The sequence below is a fragment of the Salmo salar genome, chromosome 06, assembly GCF_965601325.2.
Source record: "Salmo salar chromosome 06, fSalSal1, whole genome shotgun sequence".
NCBI lineage: Eukaryota > Metazoa > Chordata > Actinopteri > Salmoniformes > Salmonidae > Salmo > Salmo salar.
The window spans coordinates 43,797,888-43,815,514 of record NC_138296.1 but is presented as its reverse complement, the minus strand read 5'-3'; the positions used below and the strand labels follow the sequence as shown (position 1 = coordinate 43,815,514).

Genomic DNA, 17,627 nt, shown 5'->3' with positions numbered 1-17,627 from the left:
TGACCAAGAATGGCCAGAGGCTGGTGTCTGTCTGGGACACTGTAGGAACCAATGCCCATGACAGTGGCAGAAACGCAGTGGTCATTCCTCTGGAGGTGGGAGATAATGTCTATGTTGAGTTACAGGCTAACAGGCTGGTCCATGATATCTTCATGAACTAGAACACCTTCAGCGGTTTCCTGCTCTTCACCATGTAAACATGGAACACATTTCAACAGCTAAATGGTTGAAATTACTTATATAAAAATAAAAGGGTTGTATTCAATCCGTATCGCGATTGACATTTAAAAGGCAATGTCAGTGGCAACTGCATTTACAGCAAACCGGCTCAATTGGAAATCACCTTTAAAATTTCAGGCACGCTCAGCGCAGATTGTCAGCGATAGGGATTGAATCCAGCCCTTAAATTAGTAGACATAAAATAGTAATCTGTAGCACACAGTGGGGTTATAATTCTGTGGAATTATATGCTTCCTGTCACATTTTCCACAAGGCTGCTGTTACGCCACAACTCTTTTTCAAAAGAGTATGCTGTCATCTGGTGGACATAACTGTAAAAATAAAAAGCCATTGGTCTTAGAGGCAACTATAAAATGTTTGTACAGTAACAGGTCACTGAGAAAAAGAAAAAATGATTCCAAATTCATAGCGGTTACAATACATGCACATTAAAGTTACATCTATCAAATGTTTAACAACCATACTTGGTTCAAAAAGATTCCTTTTACTATTAAGACACTCTATTGACAGTCTTAATTCACAGGAGAATTATTTTCCAACCCGTACGCATGTCCAAAATAACTAGTAGGACTTAGAGGTTTTCAATCAGAAATCAAAGAGTTGTTTCACAAGAGCCGTAACGTACAGAGTTTAGTGGTTCAAGCGCTACACAACATTTTCTGGAATGTTTCAAAGACATTTCACAATCATGGGCGTCTGACTTTCTGCACGTTTGTGTTTCAATACGTATTCACAGTTCTGAACAAACCTATTCCTGTACTATGAGTTTGGCTGAACACTGTGCCTTCCCCTGGTCGTTGGTGGCCCTACAGGTGTAAACATCCGAGTCCTCTGGCCCAACTTGGGCCAGGACCAGGGTGCAGAACCCGTCCTCTTCATACTCTATCTGCACCCGGGATGACTCCTCCAGAGGCTCCTCCCCCCTCAACCACACCACCTCTGGGTCAGGATACCCTGAAAGGAGAGGTCAGAGGGGTGAGAGAGAGGAAACATCCAATGACAAGAGCTCAGGAATGGAATGTAGTTACACACTTGAACTAAAAAGCTTAACGTGTATTACACAGCAGGATGCATCTGTGTGTCCTTGAGCAAGGGACTTAGTAAGGCATGATTGCTCTTAATCAATATCCAACTTTAAAACAAAGCATTTAAAATCCTTACAAGCCCCAGCTGAACGTGTAATTCGGACAACCAAACATGTCTAATAAAGCGATCGAGATGGAAGCTGTTTGTAGTGTAATGCAGTGTATAGGTAGGTACCTGTGAGGTGACAGGAGAGGCGGGCGGTGGAGCCCTGGGAGGCAGTCTGGTCCGTTGGGGTCAGGGAGAACTGGGGCACCCCCTGGAGTTTGACCTCTAGAGACTGCAGGGCCTGCTCTGCCTCAGGACTCAGGGGGCTGTCTGTCAGGGGTCAGACACAGGGTCAAGGCTCACATCAGGGTCATAGCCTGGTCAGCCAGACTGAGGACAAGTCAACCAATGGTATGCGTAGTGCTCATCTGGTTGACCCGGGCTAACAGGGTCATATATCACTAGTGGTTTTGGCATTAGAAGTGGGTTCGCATGCTCCTAAAGCACACCGTTGCCTCATTTTGTATCACATTCCAAAAATGTAATTTCATAATGAAAAGTTGCACCCCTGTATATCACATGAGGAATGGTAGGGTTATGAGAAACGGACATGGTTTGTATTGGGTATGGCAGGTTTTGGAAGTATGGAGGGAGGTCTCACCTTCTGCAGGGGTGGTGGGAGAGCCAGGCCCATCGGCTTTAGACAGGAGAGCCATCCTCTTCAGCGCCAGCAGGGCTTTCCCTGTTTTCTAAAGGAGATACACAGAGAGGCTTCAGTCAGTTTCACACACCAACTGGGGGATGATGAAATAATTAAAGAACTGAAATGTAGTAAAATACAAAGTGTCATCTTGGTGGGGAACTCACTACCTACCTTCCACTTCTGCTTGGCGAGGTACCTCTTCATCTTCTCCTTGGAGAGACACTTGGTGGTGCTGGGGTCTGCTGAGATGGGCTCAGCTATCCAGGAGTGGACCAGAGCCTCCTCACAGGATATCCTGCGCCTGGTTGGGGACAAAGGGTTAGAGGACATATGGGGGGGTTAGAAGGGAGACAGAGATGGTTAGAGGGGAGACAGAGAGGGTTAGAGAGGAGACAGAGAGGGTTAGAGGGGAGACAGAGCTAGGCTCATCCATAGACAGTCACTCAGACACTATATATTGCTACAGGAATATGGTGTAGTCCAAGACCTTGGTTCCTTGTTGAGCAGGGAGCTGATGAAGTCTTTGGCCTGGTCAGTGATCTCTTCGAAGCTCTCCTCGTCAAACTCCCACTGAGCACCAGTCACCAAGGCCAGGGTCTCTGCCTCACTGTTACCCTGGAAGGGAGACTCGCCACTCAGTCTGAACACACACACATGCAGAGACACGCACGCACGCACACGCACGCACACGCACGCAGACACGCACGCAGACACGCACGCACGCACGCAGACACACGCACGCAGACACACGCACGCAGACACGCACGCACGCAGACACGCACGCACGCAGACACGCACGCACGCAGACACACGCAGACACACATGCAGACACGCACGCAGACACACATGCAGACACGCACACGCACGCACACACGCACACACATGCACGCAGACACACACGCACACACACACGCACGCACGCAGACACACACGCACATGGATTTGAACTTGATATATGAGCAATACCAATGTATGGCCACTAGGTGGCAGAAAAGCTCAATTTTGTCAAGCCCTATTGTAGGCAGAGAAGAATGTCTAATTGAGAATGAATGAAACAGAAAATTGCCTTAGTACTCACAATATGTAGCAGATGACTCCAATGCTCCACATGTCAGTAGCTAAGCTAACAGGCTCATAGCCAATCACCTCTGGAGCCACAAACTCTGGTGTCCCGTGCATCACCTTCAGGGGAGTGGAGGGGTCTGGAGGAGAGACAACACCTCAGGGTAATGAGGATGAATCCCAAATGACACCCTATTCCCTACATACTGGTTATGTCACAAATGACACCCTATTCCCTACATAGTGCACTAATGTTGACCAGGGCCTTTTTCAAACACAGCCCTATGGGCCCTGATCAAAAGTTATTCCCTATATAGGTAATAGGGTACCATTTAAGACACAGACCATATATCACAGTGAACACAGAGGCAGACATCATTCCTTTTCCAGGTGTTGCAATGTAAACCAACAACGCTTCCAAAACATGCAGCACCATTCAACACCCTTGGCTCTGTCCCTCAGCCAGCCCCACACTCACCCAGCTTGCTGGCCAGGCCAAAGTCAATGATCTTGATGCACGTGCCAGTGTGGTCAACACACACTATGTTTTCAGGCTTCAGGTCCAGGTGGATGATGTTCTGCTGGTGCATGTAGCCCATCCCCTCCACGATCTGCTGCATGTAGTGCACACTGGCCGGCTCGGTGTGCACAAAGCTGTCGTCCACAATACGCTCAAACAGCTCACCTCCGGCAATGCTGCACACATACAATCACGGGATCAATAAGGTTGTATTTTCAATTTGATTCAATCCAACTCAATTCAAATGAACTCAATTCACATTAGTGACAGCGGACATCATACATTTACTTCTACAGGGCTCTATGGCTTCCACTGCCATGTATTGTGGTCAATGGTTTGTCTAGATTCTATACTTACAACTCCATGACCATGACCATCTCTGGCTTGAGATCATAGGCCCCCAGACACTGGACCAGTTTGGGGTGGTGCAGGTAGTTCATCAGCTCTATCTCTTTACGGGCCGCCTCCCTCTCCTTGGCCCGCCGGCCCTTGTAGAACTTTCCTGCACACACACGGCCCGTCTCCTTGTGAGTCAGTTTGAACACCTGGCCAAACTTCCCCCTGTGGAGTGTCACAGGAGATCGACGTCGTTAACTAGAAAATGTGGTTTGCTTGCTCCTCTTTAGGTGTTTTTCACAGTAATGAAAGAAGTTGTAGTGGTAGTGGCGGCTGTAGTAATAATGGTAGTAATAGATTTTTCATAGGCTACAGGTTAGTGATAGTGACCTATTTTGGATTGGCTGTAGGTGTGGAGTTACTATAATGGGTTATAGTGGGCTGGTATAGTAGGGTAGAGGGAGCACTACAGTATATCATCATAAGCCATATAAAGTGTTTTTAAGCTCTCAACATGTTTTGTCTAAAGGTTGTGGCACCGATTTCAGTTTTTAATGTTGAAGCCTGCATGCCGCCATTGAAATGAATGGGGATACAACCAGCTTTATAGTTTATGAAGTAGGAATGATAGCAAAAAGTTGTGTTGAAGGTATCTATACTGCTCAAAAAAATAAAGGGAACACTTAAACAACACATCCTAGATCTGAATGAAAGAAATAATCTTATTAAATACTTTTTTCTTTACATAGTTGAATGTGCTGACAACAAAATCACACAAAAATAATCAATGGAAATCCAATTTATCAACCCATGGAGGTCTGGATTTGGAGTCACACTCAAAATTAAAGTGGAAAACCACACTACAGGCTAATCCAACTTTGATGTAATGTCCTTAAAACAAGTCAAAATGAGGCTCAGTAGTGTGTGTGGCCTCCACGTGCCTGTATGACCTCCCTATAATGCCTGGGCATGCTCCTGATGAGGTGGCGGATGGTCTCCTGAGGGATCTCCTCCCAGACTTGGACTAAAGCATCCGCCAACTCCTGGACAGTCTGTGGTGCAACGTGGCGTTGGTGGATGGAGCGAGACATGATGTCCCAGATGTGCTCAATTGGATTCAGGTCTGGGGAACGGGCGGGCCAGTCCATAGCATCAATGCCTTCCTCTTGCAGGAACTGCTGACACACTCCAGCCACATGAGGTCTAGCATTGTCTTGCATTAGGAAGAACCCAGGGCCAACCGCACCAGCATATGGTCTCACAAGGGGTCTGAGGATCTCATCTCGGTACCTAATGGCAGTCAGGCTACCTCTGGCGAGCACATGGAGGGCTGTGCGGCCCCCCAAAGAAATGCCACCCCACACCATGACTGACCCACCGCCAAACCGGTCATGCTGGAGGATGTTGCAGGCAGCAGAATGTTCTCCACAGCTTCTCCAGACTCTGTCACGTCTGTCACGTGCTCAGTGTGAACCTGCTTTCATCTGTGAAGAGCACAGGGCGCCAGTGGCGAATTTGCCAATCTTGGTGTTCTCTGGCAAATGCCAAACGTCCTGCACGGTGTTGGGCTGTAAGCACAACCCCCACCTGTGGACGTCGGACCCTCATACCACCCTCATGGAGTCGGTTTCTGACTGTTTGAGCAGACACATGCACATTTGTGGCCTGCTGGAGGTCATTTTGCAGGGCTCTGGCAGTGCTCCTCCTGCTCCTCCTTGCACAAAGGCGGAGGTAGCGGTCCTGCTGCTGGGTTGTTGCCCTCCTACGGCCTCCTCCACGTCTCCTGATGTACTGGCCTGTCTCCTGGTAGCGCCTCCATGCTCTGGACACTACGCTGACAGACACAGCAAACCTTCTTGCCACAGCTCGCATTGATGTGCCATCCTGGATGAGCTGCACTACCTGAGCCACTTGTGTGGGTTGTAGACTCCGTCTCATGCTACCACTAGAGTGAAAGCACCGCCAGCATTCAAAAGTGACCAAAACATCAGCCACGAAGCATAGGAACTGAGAAGTGGTCTGTGGTCCCCACCTGCAGAACCACTCCTTTATTGGGGGTGTCTTGCTAATTGCCTATAATTTCCACCTGTTGTCTATTCCATTTGCACAATAGCATGTGAAATGTATTGTCAATCAGTGTTGCTTCCTAAGTGGACAGTTTGATTTCACAGAAGTGTGATTGACTTGGAGTTACATTGCGTTGTTTAAGTGTTCCCTTTATTTTTTTGAGCAGTGTATATTGAGTCAGTCTGCACATGTCAACGTCAGGGTGGGGTTTATAGCGGTGGTCAGTAGTTGTGGTCAGTAGTTGCGTGGTTGTGGTCAGTATACAAGCAACCTATTCCAGACCGGTCTGCACGTTTTAAACTTTGAATGGCGTTTCTAGCTTAAACGGTGGAGGACTAGTAGTAATTTCTCCCATTCAAGTCTATTACCCCTGAAATCCATTTGGATTCATGCAAATAGTGTGGTAGTGTGTAACATATATTTAGTCTCAAAACTTTCGTTTTTTTACCAACAGTACCACTGCAAATGTTAGTTGTTTTAATGGTTTAAGCCTATGGAGCTGAAAAGTATAAGTGGGTATCAAAACGTTTTTTTCCCAGCATACTGCGGACGGTCAGCCTGTACATTTTAAAGTTGTTTTGGTGTTGGTAGCTTTTACGGTTTTGGCAGCGGAAGAATAAGTATGACCAACAGAGTAGTTTAACTGCTTTACACATACACAGAGCGAATAGAGTTGCTTTGCATTAATATTGCCATCCACGCAATGGATTGATGAGACACTTTTGTCCATACAAATCAGAATCAGTCTATGATTACATGAATGTGTGTAGGGGGGTGGGCAAACATTGTCTCGAGGGCCACATCTGGATTTAAAAAATTCAACAAAGGGCCCCACAGATTTTTTGGGGAGCGATTTGTTTGTCAAAATACATTTGCGGGCCAGAAAAAGGGCAGTTATATCGGTCCATTATAATTTCTACAAACTTTATATCTAGTTTTAGACGTTAAAGAGTCGCCTGGAGTGTTTATTTTTGTACCTATAATAATCATAATTTCCCCCAAAAATGTATAAATACTCAAACCTCCCACGGGCTGGATTGAATGGCCTCGTGGGATGGATCTGTATTTTGCCCACCCCTGCTATAGACATACATAGACACACAGTGCTGTGAACCCCATGGACCATAATGCAATGGTAATCGGTGCCAAACCGTCTGTATAATCATGGCTCCAGAACAACTTTCTCCATCTGGAGATAGAGATCTGACCTAGATCTGACCTAGATCTGACCCAGATCTGACCTAGATCTGACCAGGAATGTAAAGGAAGGCTTGCTATCTCGGAGTTATCCCTGACCATGTGACCTGACCAGGAAAAACTCTGGAGGTTTCACTAGGGATTTCCTGGTCAGGTCATGGTCAGGAAAAAAAATCTGTGTCCTAACTACAGTACTAGAATTAAAAGACTATATTCTATGATCCTAACCACTAAATCACTTCGACAACTCTCTGCCTTCATACTGTACGAGTTCAGAGGGAGAGCTAGGTGTTAGTAGAGATACATACACGTGTAAAAGATATGATAGAGTGAGTGGGTCCGAAAATTAAACCACATCCCTTATTCTGACTAAACGGAGATGATCAGGGTTGCTACATGCTCTGTCTGTTTGAACACTTCTCTCTCCTCTATGCTCTGTGACGCAATATTCCCCTCTCTGTTGACTAAACACTGAATCAACAAGTGTTTTTGTCAAGGCCAGATCAGTCATGTCTTTGACATTTCAGAGAGGAGGGAACATTTTTTTTTCACTTGAAAAACATTGTGAACAAGAGCTGGCATGAAACAAGATAATGAGTGTCCCTTATCTAGATGAACAGACATCTTGGTTCATGTCAACCTACCAGAGGATAAGAGATGTTATCGCTAACCTGCTGATCTGGTGGCAGTGAGTTTAACTCATTTTGTTATCTACACTGCATTACACACAGGCGTGTGTGTGTGTGTGTTTTTTGTGTAATGTTTCATGGGAGATACTCACACTCCCAGTTTCTCCAGTACATTGTAGTGATCAGTGACCTTGTGGGTGGAGTCGATGGTGACGTCCTCATATGTCCGAGGAGACTCCTCTTGTGGCTCAGCTACAGATCACACACAGAGACAGACATGTGAGCTGTCAGTCATCAGATAGGCTGCATCAAACGATGCACCTAATGATACAAATCTATAGGAAACAGATTGATTGAGTTTAAAAAGTATTGTTGAAATGTGTTCGTCTCTGCAGCTGAAGGCATGAAGTCCATGTGACAAACAAGCTTGATTAACATTTTACATTTGAGTAATTTAGCAAACGCTCTTATCCAGAGCGACTTACAGTAGTGAGTGGATACATTTTTTGTACTGGTCCCCCGTGGGAATCGAACCCACAACTCTGGCGTTACAAGCACCATGCTCTACCAACTGAGCCGCACAGTATACAGCCACACATGATGAAGTTCAGGGTATACGACTCCTGCTGGAACCAATCAACTAGACACCGACATGGCTCACCTCTCTGCTCCATCTTGATAAGCGGAGACTCCTCACTGGGCTCGCTCACCCCCACCACGTTGTAGGCCCTCACCCGGAAGCAGTACTCTCCCTGAGGCTCAAGCCCGGAGCGCACCTTGTAAGAAGTACTCTTGCAATGGGCTGTGAGCTCACTCCAGCCCCCAGACTCAGCGGGGCCTTTTCTCCTCACCTCCACCACGTAGCCCTGGACAGCACTGCCTCCGTCGTAGCAGGGCCCAGACCAGGACAGGACCAAACAGAGAGGCGAGACCGAGAGGAGAGACACCACAGGGCTGGAGGCTGGGGACTGGGGCCGCTCTGGGACCAAGAAGAGACGGTACAGGCTACAAACAGGTTCCACACAAAAACACACAAAGCACAGAAATATTTTGCACGTGTTATTTACCTATGACAGAAAGAGCGAGGGTGTGCTGCGCCGAGCTCTTGCGGTCTCGTACTACAATGGTGTAGCGTCCTGAGTGCTCAGGTCCTGGCTCTGCGATCACCAACGTACTGCTCTGATCACTGCTCTCTACCCACAACTCAGACCCATCTACAACCTACAGAGAGAGAGAGAGAGAAAGAGAGTCAGACAAAAAGACACAAACTGTACACTCACACGCTCAGAAGGCTACGAAAAGAAGGCTAGATATTTGTTTACTCTTTAGAAAATAATATTGGTACCGGTTCTTTATTTCGTATCCAGCAGGACACCACAGGGGGACATCCACTGAACGCACACGTCAGACGGGCTGTCTCTCCTAGCCGTGCCTCAATGTGGGATGGGGGATCCTTAAACTGCAGCGAGGCTGTGAAAGACAGGGTAAAACAAGTTTTCACTAGAGTCCACTAGAGGCCACAATAATTATTTGTTTACAAAACATTATTAACTGCGTGTGAGAACTGTGTGTGTTTTTGTACATGTAAGTGTTCTGGTGTGTGTATGAGTGGTTCTGTTTGTTTGTACGGCTGTTGTGTTTGTGTGTATGGGTTTATGTGTGCGGGTCTGCAGGCGGGTTTTCATGACCAAACACAGATGACATACCACACAAGTAAGAGCAGTCCTTATGAAACCACGAGTATCCGACAACTACAAACGCCTACACACACCAGTACATAACATGGTCAAGCATACAGACCAAACATTCATTTTCAATGTAAATGAATTGCCAATACTGTTATCAAGAATGCTGAAGATAGAAATGGTTAGGTATCATTTATAACCAGGTACAGATGACTTCCTTATAACCCTGACATTACATTACAGAAATCCTTTTAAGAGCAAAGCCCCAAAGGGCTTTGTGGACACAGCCTCTTTCTGGTCAGTAGTCAAATCAGTATGGCAGTATGGTACATTTGACTAAAACCACTGTGATAAAGCTGCACTTTTGTTTTAATTGGTGTGAGTGTATAAAGCACTTTCTCTTTGAGACAAGAAGGACTGACGTCACAAAACCTCCCGTGGAATGCATTCAACTGATGCCCGTCTAGCCTAACAAATAGCCCTATTTTAAAATCACTCCATTTCAAATTGAATAAAATTATTCATTTACTGGCCTACTTGTAAACAACTTTCTTCTTTCTTACACACAGATTAGATTATGACAAATCAGATTCTGGGCAATCCACTGAACGATGTAAACCTACACCATCTAATGACAAAGTAACAAGTTATCTACACAAAAGTATGCAATTAAGTCAGGGATGGGCAACTGGTGGCCCGTGTGAACTATACATCCTTTTATGGTCCTACCTGGTAACACCTTTACCCAGTTCATACACAATAACACTCTAGCCTTACCCAGACCAGAGCAAAGTCCCTCACCACAGCAGTACAATACACACAGACAATACAGAAGAGTACAAAGGGTCAAACTAAATGTGTAGCTCTAGTATCTGAGGCTGGACGAAAATATGAAAAGCGGTGGGTTGATATAAACACAATAGATGAAAGCAAGGACAACAACTGGACATGTTATACAGAATAAATGCATTGAAAGAGAGACAGGTGCAGCTCTTGGCTTGTTCACAGAGAAAGGGGGAGAGAAAGACTAGTGTGTATCTTACCTGTCCCCGAGCTGGCTCTCTTCTTTGGCGTGACTTCTGTGGAGACTGGTGGAACGGAGGCGATGTGAAATGAGATCACAGGTGCAGGTAGTTAGTGATAGGGTGTGGGAGGGCGTGGCTAAGTGCTCTCTGGACCATAACCAAAGATTGTCTATTATATTTACAAGATATTCGCGTGAAAGCTCTAACAATGGAAATACATGTCCTCAAATATGGAAGGCAGGCGGGAGGAGGCGAGATCAGGTCAGACCATTCTAGCCAATGAGAGGGCAGATACGCGTGAACACCAGGCCATAGAGATAAATAGAGGGCTCATATTTTTATCTGTGCCATTATAGTGTCTGTGACAGCATGGGCTTCTCCATTTTAAAGTAGTCAATTTCCTTCATCATTAGCTGATTGCTCCCAACTCATAGGAATCTCCACCCAGTTGACTAGTTTAAAATGGTGGAAGCCCTCAATGGCAACGTCCATGCTAAAACGGGTTATATCCATGATGAGTCCTTTATCTCTATGACAACAGAAACAACTCCGATATAAAGTATTTTTGGGGTAAATTGCCGAAAATGACACGTGTCCACTTATCAGAGCATTTGTAACAACAAATGATCCCTTATTGATGCCACGTGTTAAATCCACTTCAATCAGTGTAGATGAAGGCGAGGAGACAGGTTAAAGAAGGATTTTTAAGCCTTGAGACAATTGAGACATGGATTGTGTATGTGCCATTGAGAGGGTGAATGGGCAAGACAAAATATTTGAGTGCCTTTGAACGAGGTATGGTAGTAGGTGCCAGGCGCACCAGTTTGAATGTGTCAAGAACTGCAACACTGCTGGGTTTTTCACGCAAAACAGTTTCCTGTGTGTATCAAGAATGGTCCACCACCCAAAGGACATCCAGCTAACTTGACACAACTGTGGGAAGCATGAGTCAACATGGGCCAGCATCTCTGTGGAACGCTTTCAACACCTTGTAGAGCCCATGCCCCAACAAACTGAGGCAGTTCTGAGAGCAAAAGGCAGAGGCAGTTCTGAGAGCAACTCAATTTTAGGAAGGTGTTCCTAATGTTTTATACACTCAGGGTACAAGAGATAGTCTATAATGAGTTCATGTTTTACCTTTTTGGGGTCCTCCTGGGCTCGGGGTGTTAGAGCTTATTGGGGAGCTGGATTGTCTGAAGACACTGTCATTGTTGGGTGACATTAGTAACTTTGAGCCTCTGTTTTCCATAATGCTGTTGTTGAGGGCAGGGGAAGTGTGTGAAGATGCGTTCAGGACTCCGCAGATAGTCTCAAAGTCTGCATTGTTTCCATCAGGGGACAATTTCAGTTTCGTATCCCGTAACAGAAGGGACAAAAGAAAAAAAAAACACAACATCAGAATCTAAACTCTTACTGCAGTGCAGTTAACCCTTTGTGTTGTTGGTGTTCATGCAAAATAAAGCCACCGGCTGTATCATCTGAGGCAGTGGCATACTGCAGTTTCGCTGATCTGTGTGTGGTACGCCAGTGATCTGAGCTCACTTCAGCATTGTGTGTGTGTGTGTGTGTTGTCTTACCTCTCACACACACAGCTGCGCTGCTGGAGGTCTTGCCCGCTCGGTTCTCTGCCACACAGGTGTAGGCACCCGCGTCCTCAGGTAGGCATTCCCTCACCACCAGCCTAGTCTCACTGCCATCGAAGAGGGGCTCCCCAAAAAACACTGCCTCACCTGCCCACGGGAACACCCATATACAGCAACAGGAAACTCTCTCAGAGCTCAGGCCACTGACACTAGTCCTCAGCTTCAGTGTGTGTGTCTGTTCGTCTCAGAGAGTGTGAATGTGAAAGAGAGAGACCGGCATAAAGAGAGAAAAACTGAGTATGTGGGAGGGTGAACACCCACTACCCTGAAATGAAAATTCAATTAAGGCGTTAATGGAGGAGCGTGAGCAGTATCACTTGAAAGTAGATTCTTATCCTTCTAACGTGCTGATATATAAAGAACTAAAAAACATCACAAGGTAGTACTAATTTGCAACATGGGCAGCAGAGTGACGCAAATGTGCTTTTTATTTACCTTGCTGTTTGGGCGTTCAAGTCCATTTGGCAATGGATATAAAATGTCGTAGTGGAAATTGAATTTAATGAAGACATTTTCTATTCAAATTCATAAAGTTGAATTCTAATGGCATAGAGCCAAACTGTGCAGGACATGGAGAATAAGGCCTGTCCTCAGCTCACCATTGTGCAGCCAGGACACACTGATTGGCTGACTTCCTGTGATAACCCCTCGGAGTGAGATGTCACTTCCTTCATCCGCCGAGCAGTCCTCCAATGGCTCTGTGAACAGGGGTGGATCCAGACCTCTCAGGGGGGTAGGTGTGGGGCAGCTGTTCCCTGGATGAGATGGTGCAGGTGGGGTGAGAGACAGGGTAACAGGGGGTGAGTGGGACAGGGGTCAGGGGACAGAGAGTATCATAAGCACATTTGAAATTCATACAGCAGGCTGTCTGTTCTATGACAGCCTTATACGCAGGCTCCAATAGCTGTGTTGCTTTGGCATGTGAAACAACCACACGTACATAAACGTCTTTGTGCATGTGCTCTGAAGTCAATCAATCAATCAACACTCAAATCAAACTTTATTTGTCACACGCGCCGAATACAACAAGTGTAGACCTTACCGTGAAATGCTTACTTACAAGACCTTAACCAACAGTGTAGTTCAAGAAGAGTTAAGAAAATATTTACCAAATAAACTAAAGTAAAAACGAATAAAAAGTAACAATAAAATAATAATAACGAGGCTATATACAGGGGGTACTGGTACAATGTGCGGAGGTACAGGTTAGTCGAGGTAATTTGTACATGTACTGTAGCACTTGGATACCGGTAGACCTACTAATTTGGGTGGAATTTGGCCACTCTGTTTTGTCACCCTGGGGGAAAACAACTACTAAAACACTTTTGGTCAGCCTGCCAGCACTAACCGTGGGGTGTTCAGCCTGGCCTGTCATCTTGCATTACTGACAACGTTCCCTTATCGCTGCTTTTGTGTTTCTGTTCTTCCTCTGCTTTAATGTGCTAACCACATCTCTCATCTAGCAGAGTATTTATCAGCTCTCCCTGTTACAGGAAAGACTCCAGCATGCCTTGACACCTACTACATTGTCTACAACACAGACACAAATAGCCCAAACCCACACATGTATATTGGGAAAATAAGCCTGAACCAAAACATCTGCAACAAAAACACTGAGACACTTCCTCTGTGTTTCTCCACCAGACCACCAAATTAGTATAAAGACAGCAGTAGCACACAGCCAACATCTTGGCACTAAAACATCTCAGAGTATCTAAATTGTAAATCTGTTTGTTATGCAACAACACATATTTATTGACAACTAAAATTGTATCTTTATTTTCATCTTAACATTGATCCCTGGCATTAATCTTCAGCCAGATCCAATGGGATGACACTGTCTGCTTGCTGACGTTAGCCACTAGCTTCTTCCTTGCCACTCCTTCAATGCTGAGCACCCCCTGGGTTCTCTAGAGTGATTGGCCTGCGAAGCTCCTGCAACCGACCTCAACTGATAGATTCCAGGCTCTCCATCCATTCTGCTGACTCAAGGGTGAGGGAATGGTATTTCTCGAGCTTCCACTCATGTGCCTCCTCTATCCTCTCCTCCCAGGGCACTGTGAGCTCGATGAGGACCACCTGCTTGGTCCTCTAAACCAGAGAACGATATCTGGTCTGAGGCTTGTGCTGGCTATCTTCTCTGGGAATTGGAGCTGCTTCTTGAAGTTGGCCCACATCTCCCAGTCACCTGCTGTGGCAAGGATCCCTTTGGTCCTTGTTCCCTTTGCTGCGCTCTTTCCTGGCCTGAGGAAGTGGATGAAAAAGGGGGTGAGTTGTTTGGGCTTTCTCCTTGCTTGCTCCAGTCCCGCGGCCATTCCCGCAGCCAGTCCCGCGGCCAGTCCCGAGTCAGTATTTGGTCATGCTGACACCTGAACTTTCCATTGGTCAGAGGTGCTTGTCAAGAGGACACGTGCTCCAGGTTGGCTGGTCATCCACATAGTGTGTAAAGGAGTGCGTAACTGGCTGCAGGGAAGTCAGGCGAAGGAGAGCAGAATTGGTTAGCAAACGGAGCCCTTTATTGAGGCGAACAAAACACGGCACTCAGAAAACTAAACACCGGGTTACAATAACCCGGCGCAAACCAGCCTGGAGTACACATACATTTACACATAACATATCCACACACAGACATGGGGGGAAACAGAAGTTTATATGCAAGACGAGTAATGAGGGAATGCAAACCAGGTGTGCGGGAAAACAAGACAAAACAAATGGAAAATGAAAGGTGGATCGGCGATGGCTAGAAGACCGCTGACGTCGACCGCCGAACGCCGCCCGAACAAGGAGAGGGACCGAGCTCGGCGGAAGTCGTGACATAGTGTGCAGCTGGGGCTCTCTGCCAACCCCCATGTGTGGAGGTTTGTTGGTGTGGGCAACACATCATACACAGAGAAAAGCAGAAACTTAATCCGCTGCCCTTCCATGTTCCAGATGTCTTGCACGCTCTTCCAGCATGTCCAGCTGCCCTGTTTTTTTCCTGACCTCGGTCTCTGCCTGGCAAACCCTCTCATCCTTGCTGTCCCACAGCATCATAGCCTGACGTGCTTTTGTTGCCTTGTACTCCTCTGCCAAAAAAAATGTATTGGCAGCTGCAGCTTGCTGTCTGTGCTGTACAGGCAGATGAAGGAGTAGCTTCTTGGGACCGCCAGCCATCTCCTGAGGAAGTTGTTAATTTTCCTCTCTAGTGCCTCGACTGTTGAAAGAGGTACCTCATAGGCAAGCAGTGGCCAGAAGAGTCTGGGAAGTACCCTGTGTTGGTAGCCACATGCCTTAAACTTGCCTAGCAGTCCGCTCTTCTTCAGAGATGTCATCCACGTGTCAGCTTGCAAGAGCATCTCCTTCACACTCTCTTTGTCATTGAGCTCGGCCCAGTACCACTTCCCCAGGCTCTTCACACTTCCCCAGGCTCGAGGTGGACCACCTTGGTGCCTCTAGACCAGAGAACTTTACCACTTCCCCAGGCTCTTCACACTTCCTCAGGCTCTTCACACTTCCCCAGGCTCGAGGTGGACCACCTTGGTGCCTCTAGACCAGAGAACTTTACCACTTCCCCAGGCTCTTCACACTTCGCCAGGCTCGAGGTGGACCACCTTGGTGCCTCAAGACCATAGGACTTTAGCACTGTCAGGCCCTTCACACTTCCCCAGGCTCGAGGTGGACCACCTTGGTGCCTCTAGACCATAGGGCTTTAGCACTTCCCCAGGACCATACCCATCCTGACGGTGGGGATGGTCTCCTCTCCAATCTTGAATCGGTACCGTTCCTGGACACTTCCCTTTTTCAGGCTTGAACTCCATTCTGGACCATTTGGTGAGCTCTTCCAGATCCTCCAAAATCCATCTGCCTTCTAGAACTGACTTAGCTGTGATTGTCACATCATCCATGAATGTAAAAAAAAAAGTTCATCCCCTCCTAACGTCACGATATAATTCACACTCTTTTACTTTCCAGTGCAGATGGAACTGTCACAGTAATGTCATCCTACTCCACAGGTGTTTAGGATACTGCACTCTGAGAGAAACACCGTCACAAAACATGTAAAAGGAGGCCGAGGGCAGGGGGACTAATGTTTTTTCTCCAAACCCCTTCCTCAGGCTGTTCAAAACAAGAACCACATGGCCTTTAAGTGCACTCACAAACAACAACTGGGCATGTAGATTCCTGCACCCGTCACTTCTCAGGTAATGGGCATGAAGCCAATGCTAATTAGGGCAATCTGGAAAATACATGAAATACTGTACATGCTATGCGCTTTGTTGGTGCACGCACAAGGAAGTACACACAATAAATCTCAATACATACATGGCAGCGGACGTCTTGCACTGTAACTATAAACAACGACAAAACAAAAGGCAGTGCTCAAGAAGTACAGAGTCCAAACACAATACAGTATGTTATCTACAATATCAAACTGGTAAGCAGAAACAAAACCAATAAATATCATTGTCATGTAAAACAAGCAAATGTACTGTCTGAAAATGAAATAGAAATGCCTTGTCATGGTGTGTGGTCACTTGTCACTCAGCTATACAGTCTCTGGGGTAAATGTCTGTTCTAACTTGTCTATTACAATGTTGACCTGAGCAACTAGAAAGCAATGCCAATAATTACACTCCTAGACCCCCCCCCCCCCCCCCCATCACAACATACTACACCACTACACGCTGACAGACATTACACACACACACACTGAAAACTCTCACACACACACACACACAAACACACACTCTTACCTGTACTAGAGGCTGTGTCTATCCCAGTCCTAGTGGCAGTAGCAGAAGTGGTACTGGTTGCCAAGATGTTTTTTCCCTGCCCAGGGGAAGTGTTGGTGGGTCCGATGTACATCCTGAGGGTTGATACATAGCGCTTCTTGGGGCTGCTGTCACTGCTCATGTCCGGCTCCACAATGTCTCTGCATTCAACACACAAACTTAAACAGTCATTTCCCAAGCCGCTTATCAAACATCCTCTCCCTCTCTCGGTCACTGTTGCTCTCTCACACTCACAGCCAACTCATAGTTCAGTCATAGTTAGTCTCCTCCCTCATGCCTCTCTCTCTCTCTCTCTCTCTTTCTCCCTTTCACTTTGTCCCTATCAGTGTATCTCTGTCCCCTTCTCACACCCACCCACCCCCTATGCTCACTAACCCCACAGCTAATAGAAACACACACACACATATACAGAACGAGAGAGATTATCCATACACAAACACAGCCAAAGGTTGCTTTGTCAAGTGTTTGACTTGTTCACATTCACCTGTCTTACTGTTTGAGTGCTCACTTATCAGTGTAGAGACTGAACTTTGGATGTGTGTGACATCTCTGTTACGTACTGTATGTATAACTTCACACCGGTAGGTGAGACCATTGAGCACAACAGCCTCGCCCCCATAACAGTTAACATAAATCCCAGAGAGAGATTTCCACAGTGAGCCGTGTCCATGGTAACA

The 17,627-nt window shown here is 46.5% G+C and overlaps 1 protein-coding gene across 3 annotated transcripts; it reads right to left on the bottom strand.

The window, feature by feature from the left end:
• Positions 1–581: 581 nt before the first annotated feature.
• Positions 582–17,255, bottom strand: LOC106607302 (myosin light chain kinase, smooth muscle). 3 transcript variants are annotated; one of them, XM_045720578.2, is made up of 17 exons: positions 16,912–17,255; positions 12,778–12,933; positions 12,113–12,361; positions 11,673–11,852; positions 10,554–10,598; positions 9,171–9,295; positions 8,893–9,046; positions 8,487–8,804; positions 7,978–8,077; positions 3,954–4,157; positions 3,555–3,772; positions 3,093–3,216; positions 2,502–2,654; positions 2,186–2,315; positions 1,973–2,060; positions 1,501–1,641; positions 582–1,194 (listed from the first exon to the last, which is right to left on the bottom strand). In XM_045720578.2, the coding sequence occupies exons 1-17, from the start codon at positions 17,069–17,071 to the stop codon at positions 989–991; spliced, it is 2,751 nt and encodes a 916-aa protein (XP_045576534.1). In that variant the 5' UTR covers positions 17,072–17,255; the 3' UTR covers positions 582–988. The 3 variants fall into 3 exon arrangements, with proteins under 3 accessions (XP_045576534.1, XP_014059609.1, XP_014059610.1); XM_014204134.3 differs by having other exon boundaries at positions 12,113–12,265; positions 16,912–17,251; XM_014204135.3 differs by having other exon boundaries at positions 12,113–12,353; positions 16,912–17,246.
• Between the last annotated feature and the right edge of the window lie 372 nt (positions 17,256–17,627).

Excerpts from the sequence above, each read along its gene's own strand:
- LOC106607302 (XM_045720578.2), bottom strand. The coding sequence starts at position 17,071 with ATGAGCAGTGACAGCAGCCCCAAGAAGCGCTATGTATCAACCCTCAGG. Across the intron at positions 12,362-12,777 it reads TGTGTCCTGGCTGCACAATG|ACGAACAGACACACACACTG; the intron begins GTGAGCTGAGGA and ends ACACTCTCTGAG. Across the intron at positions 11,853-12,112 it reads CGCAGCTGTGTGTGTGAGAG|ACTTTGAGACTATCTGCGGA; the intron begins GTAAGACAACAC and ends GAAACAATGCAG.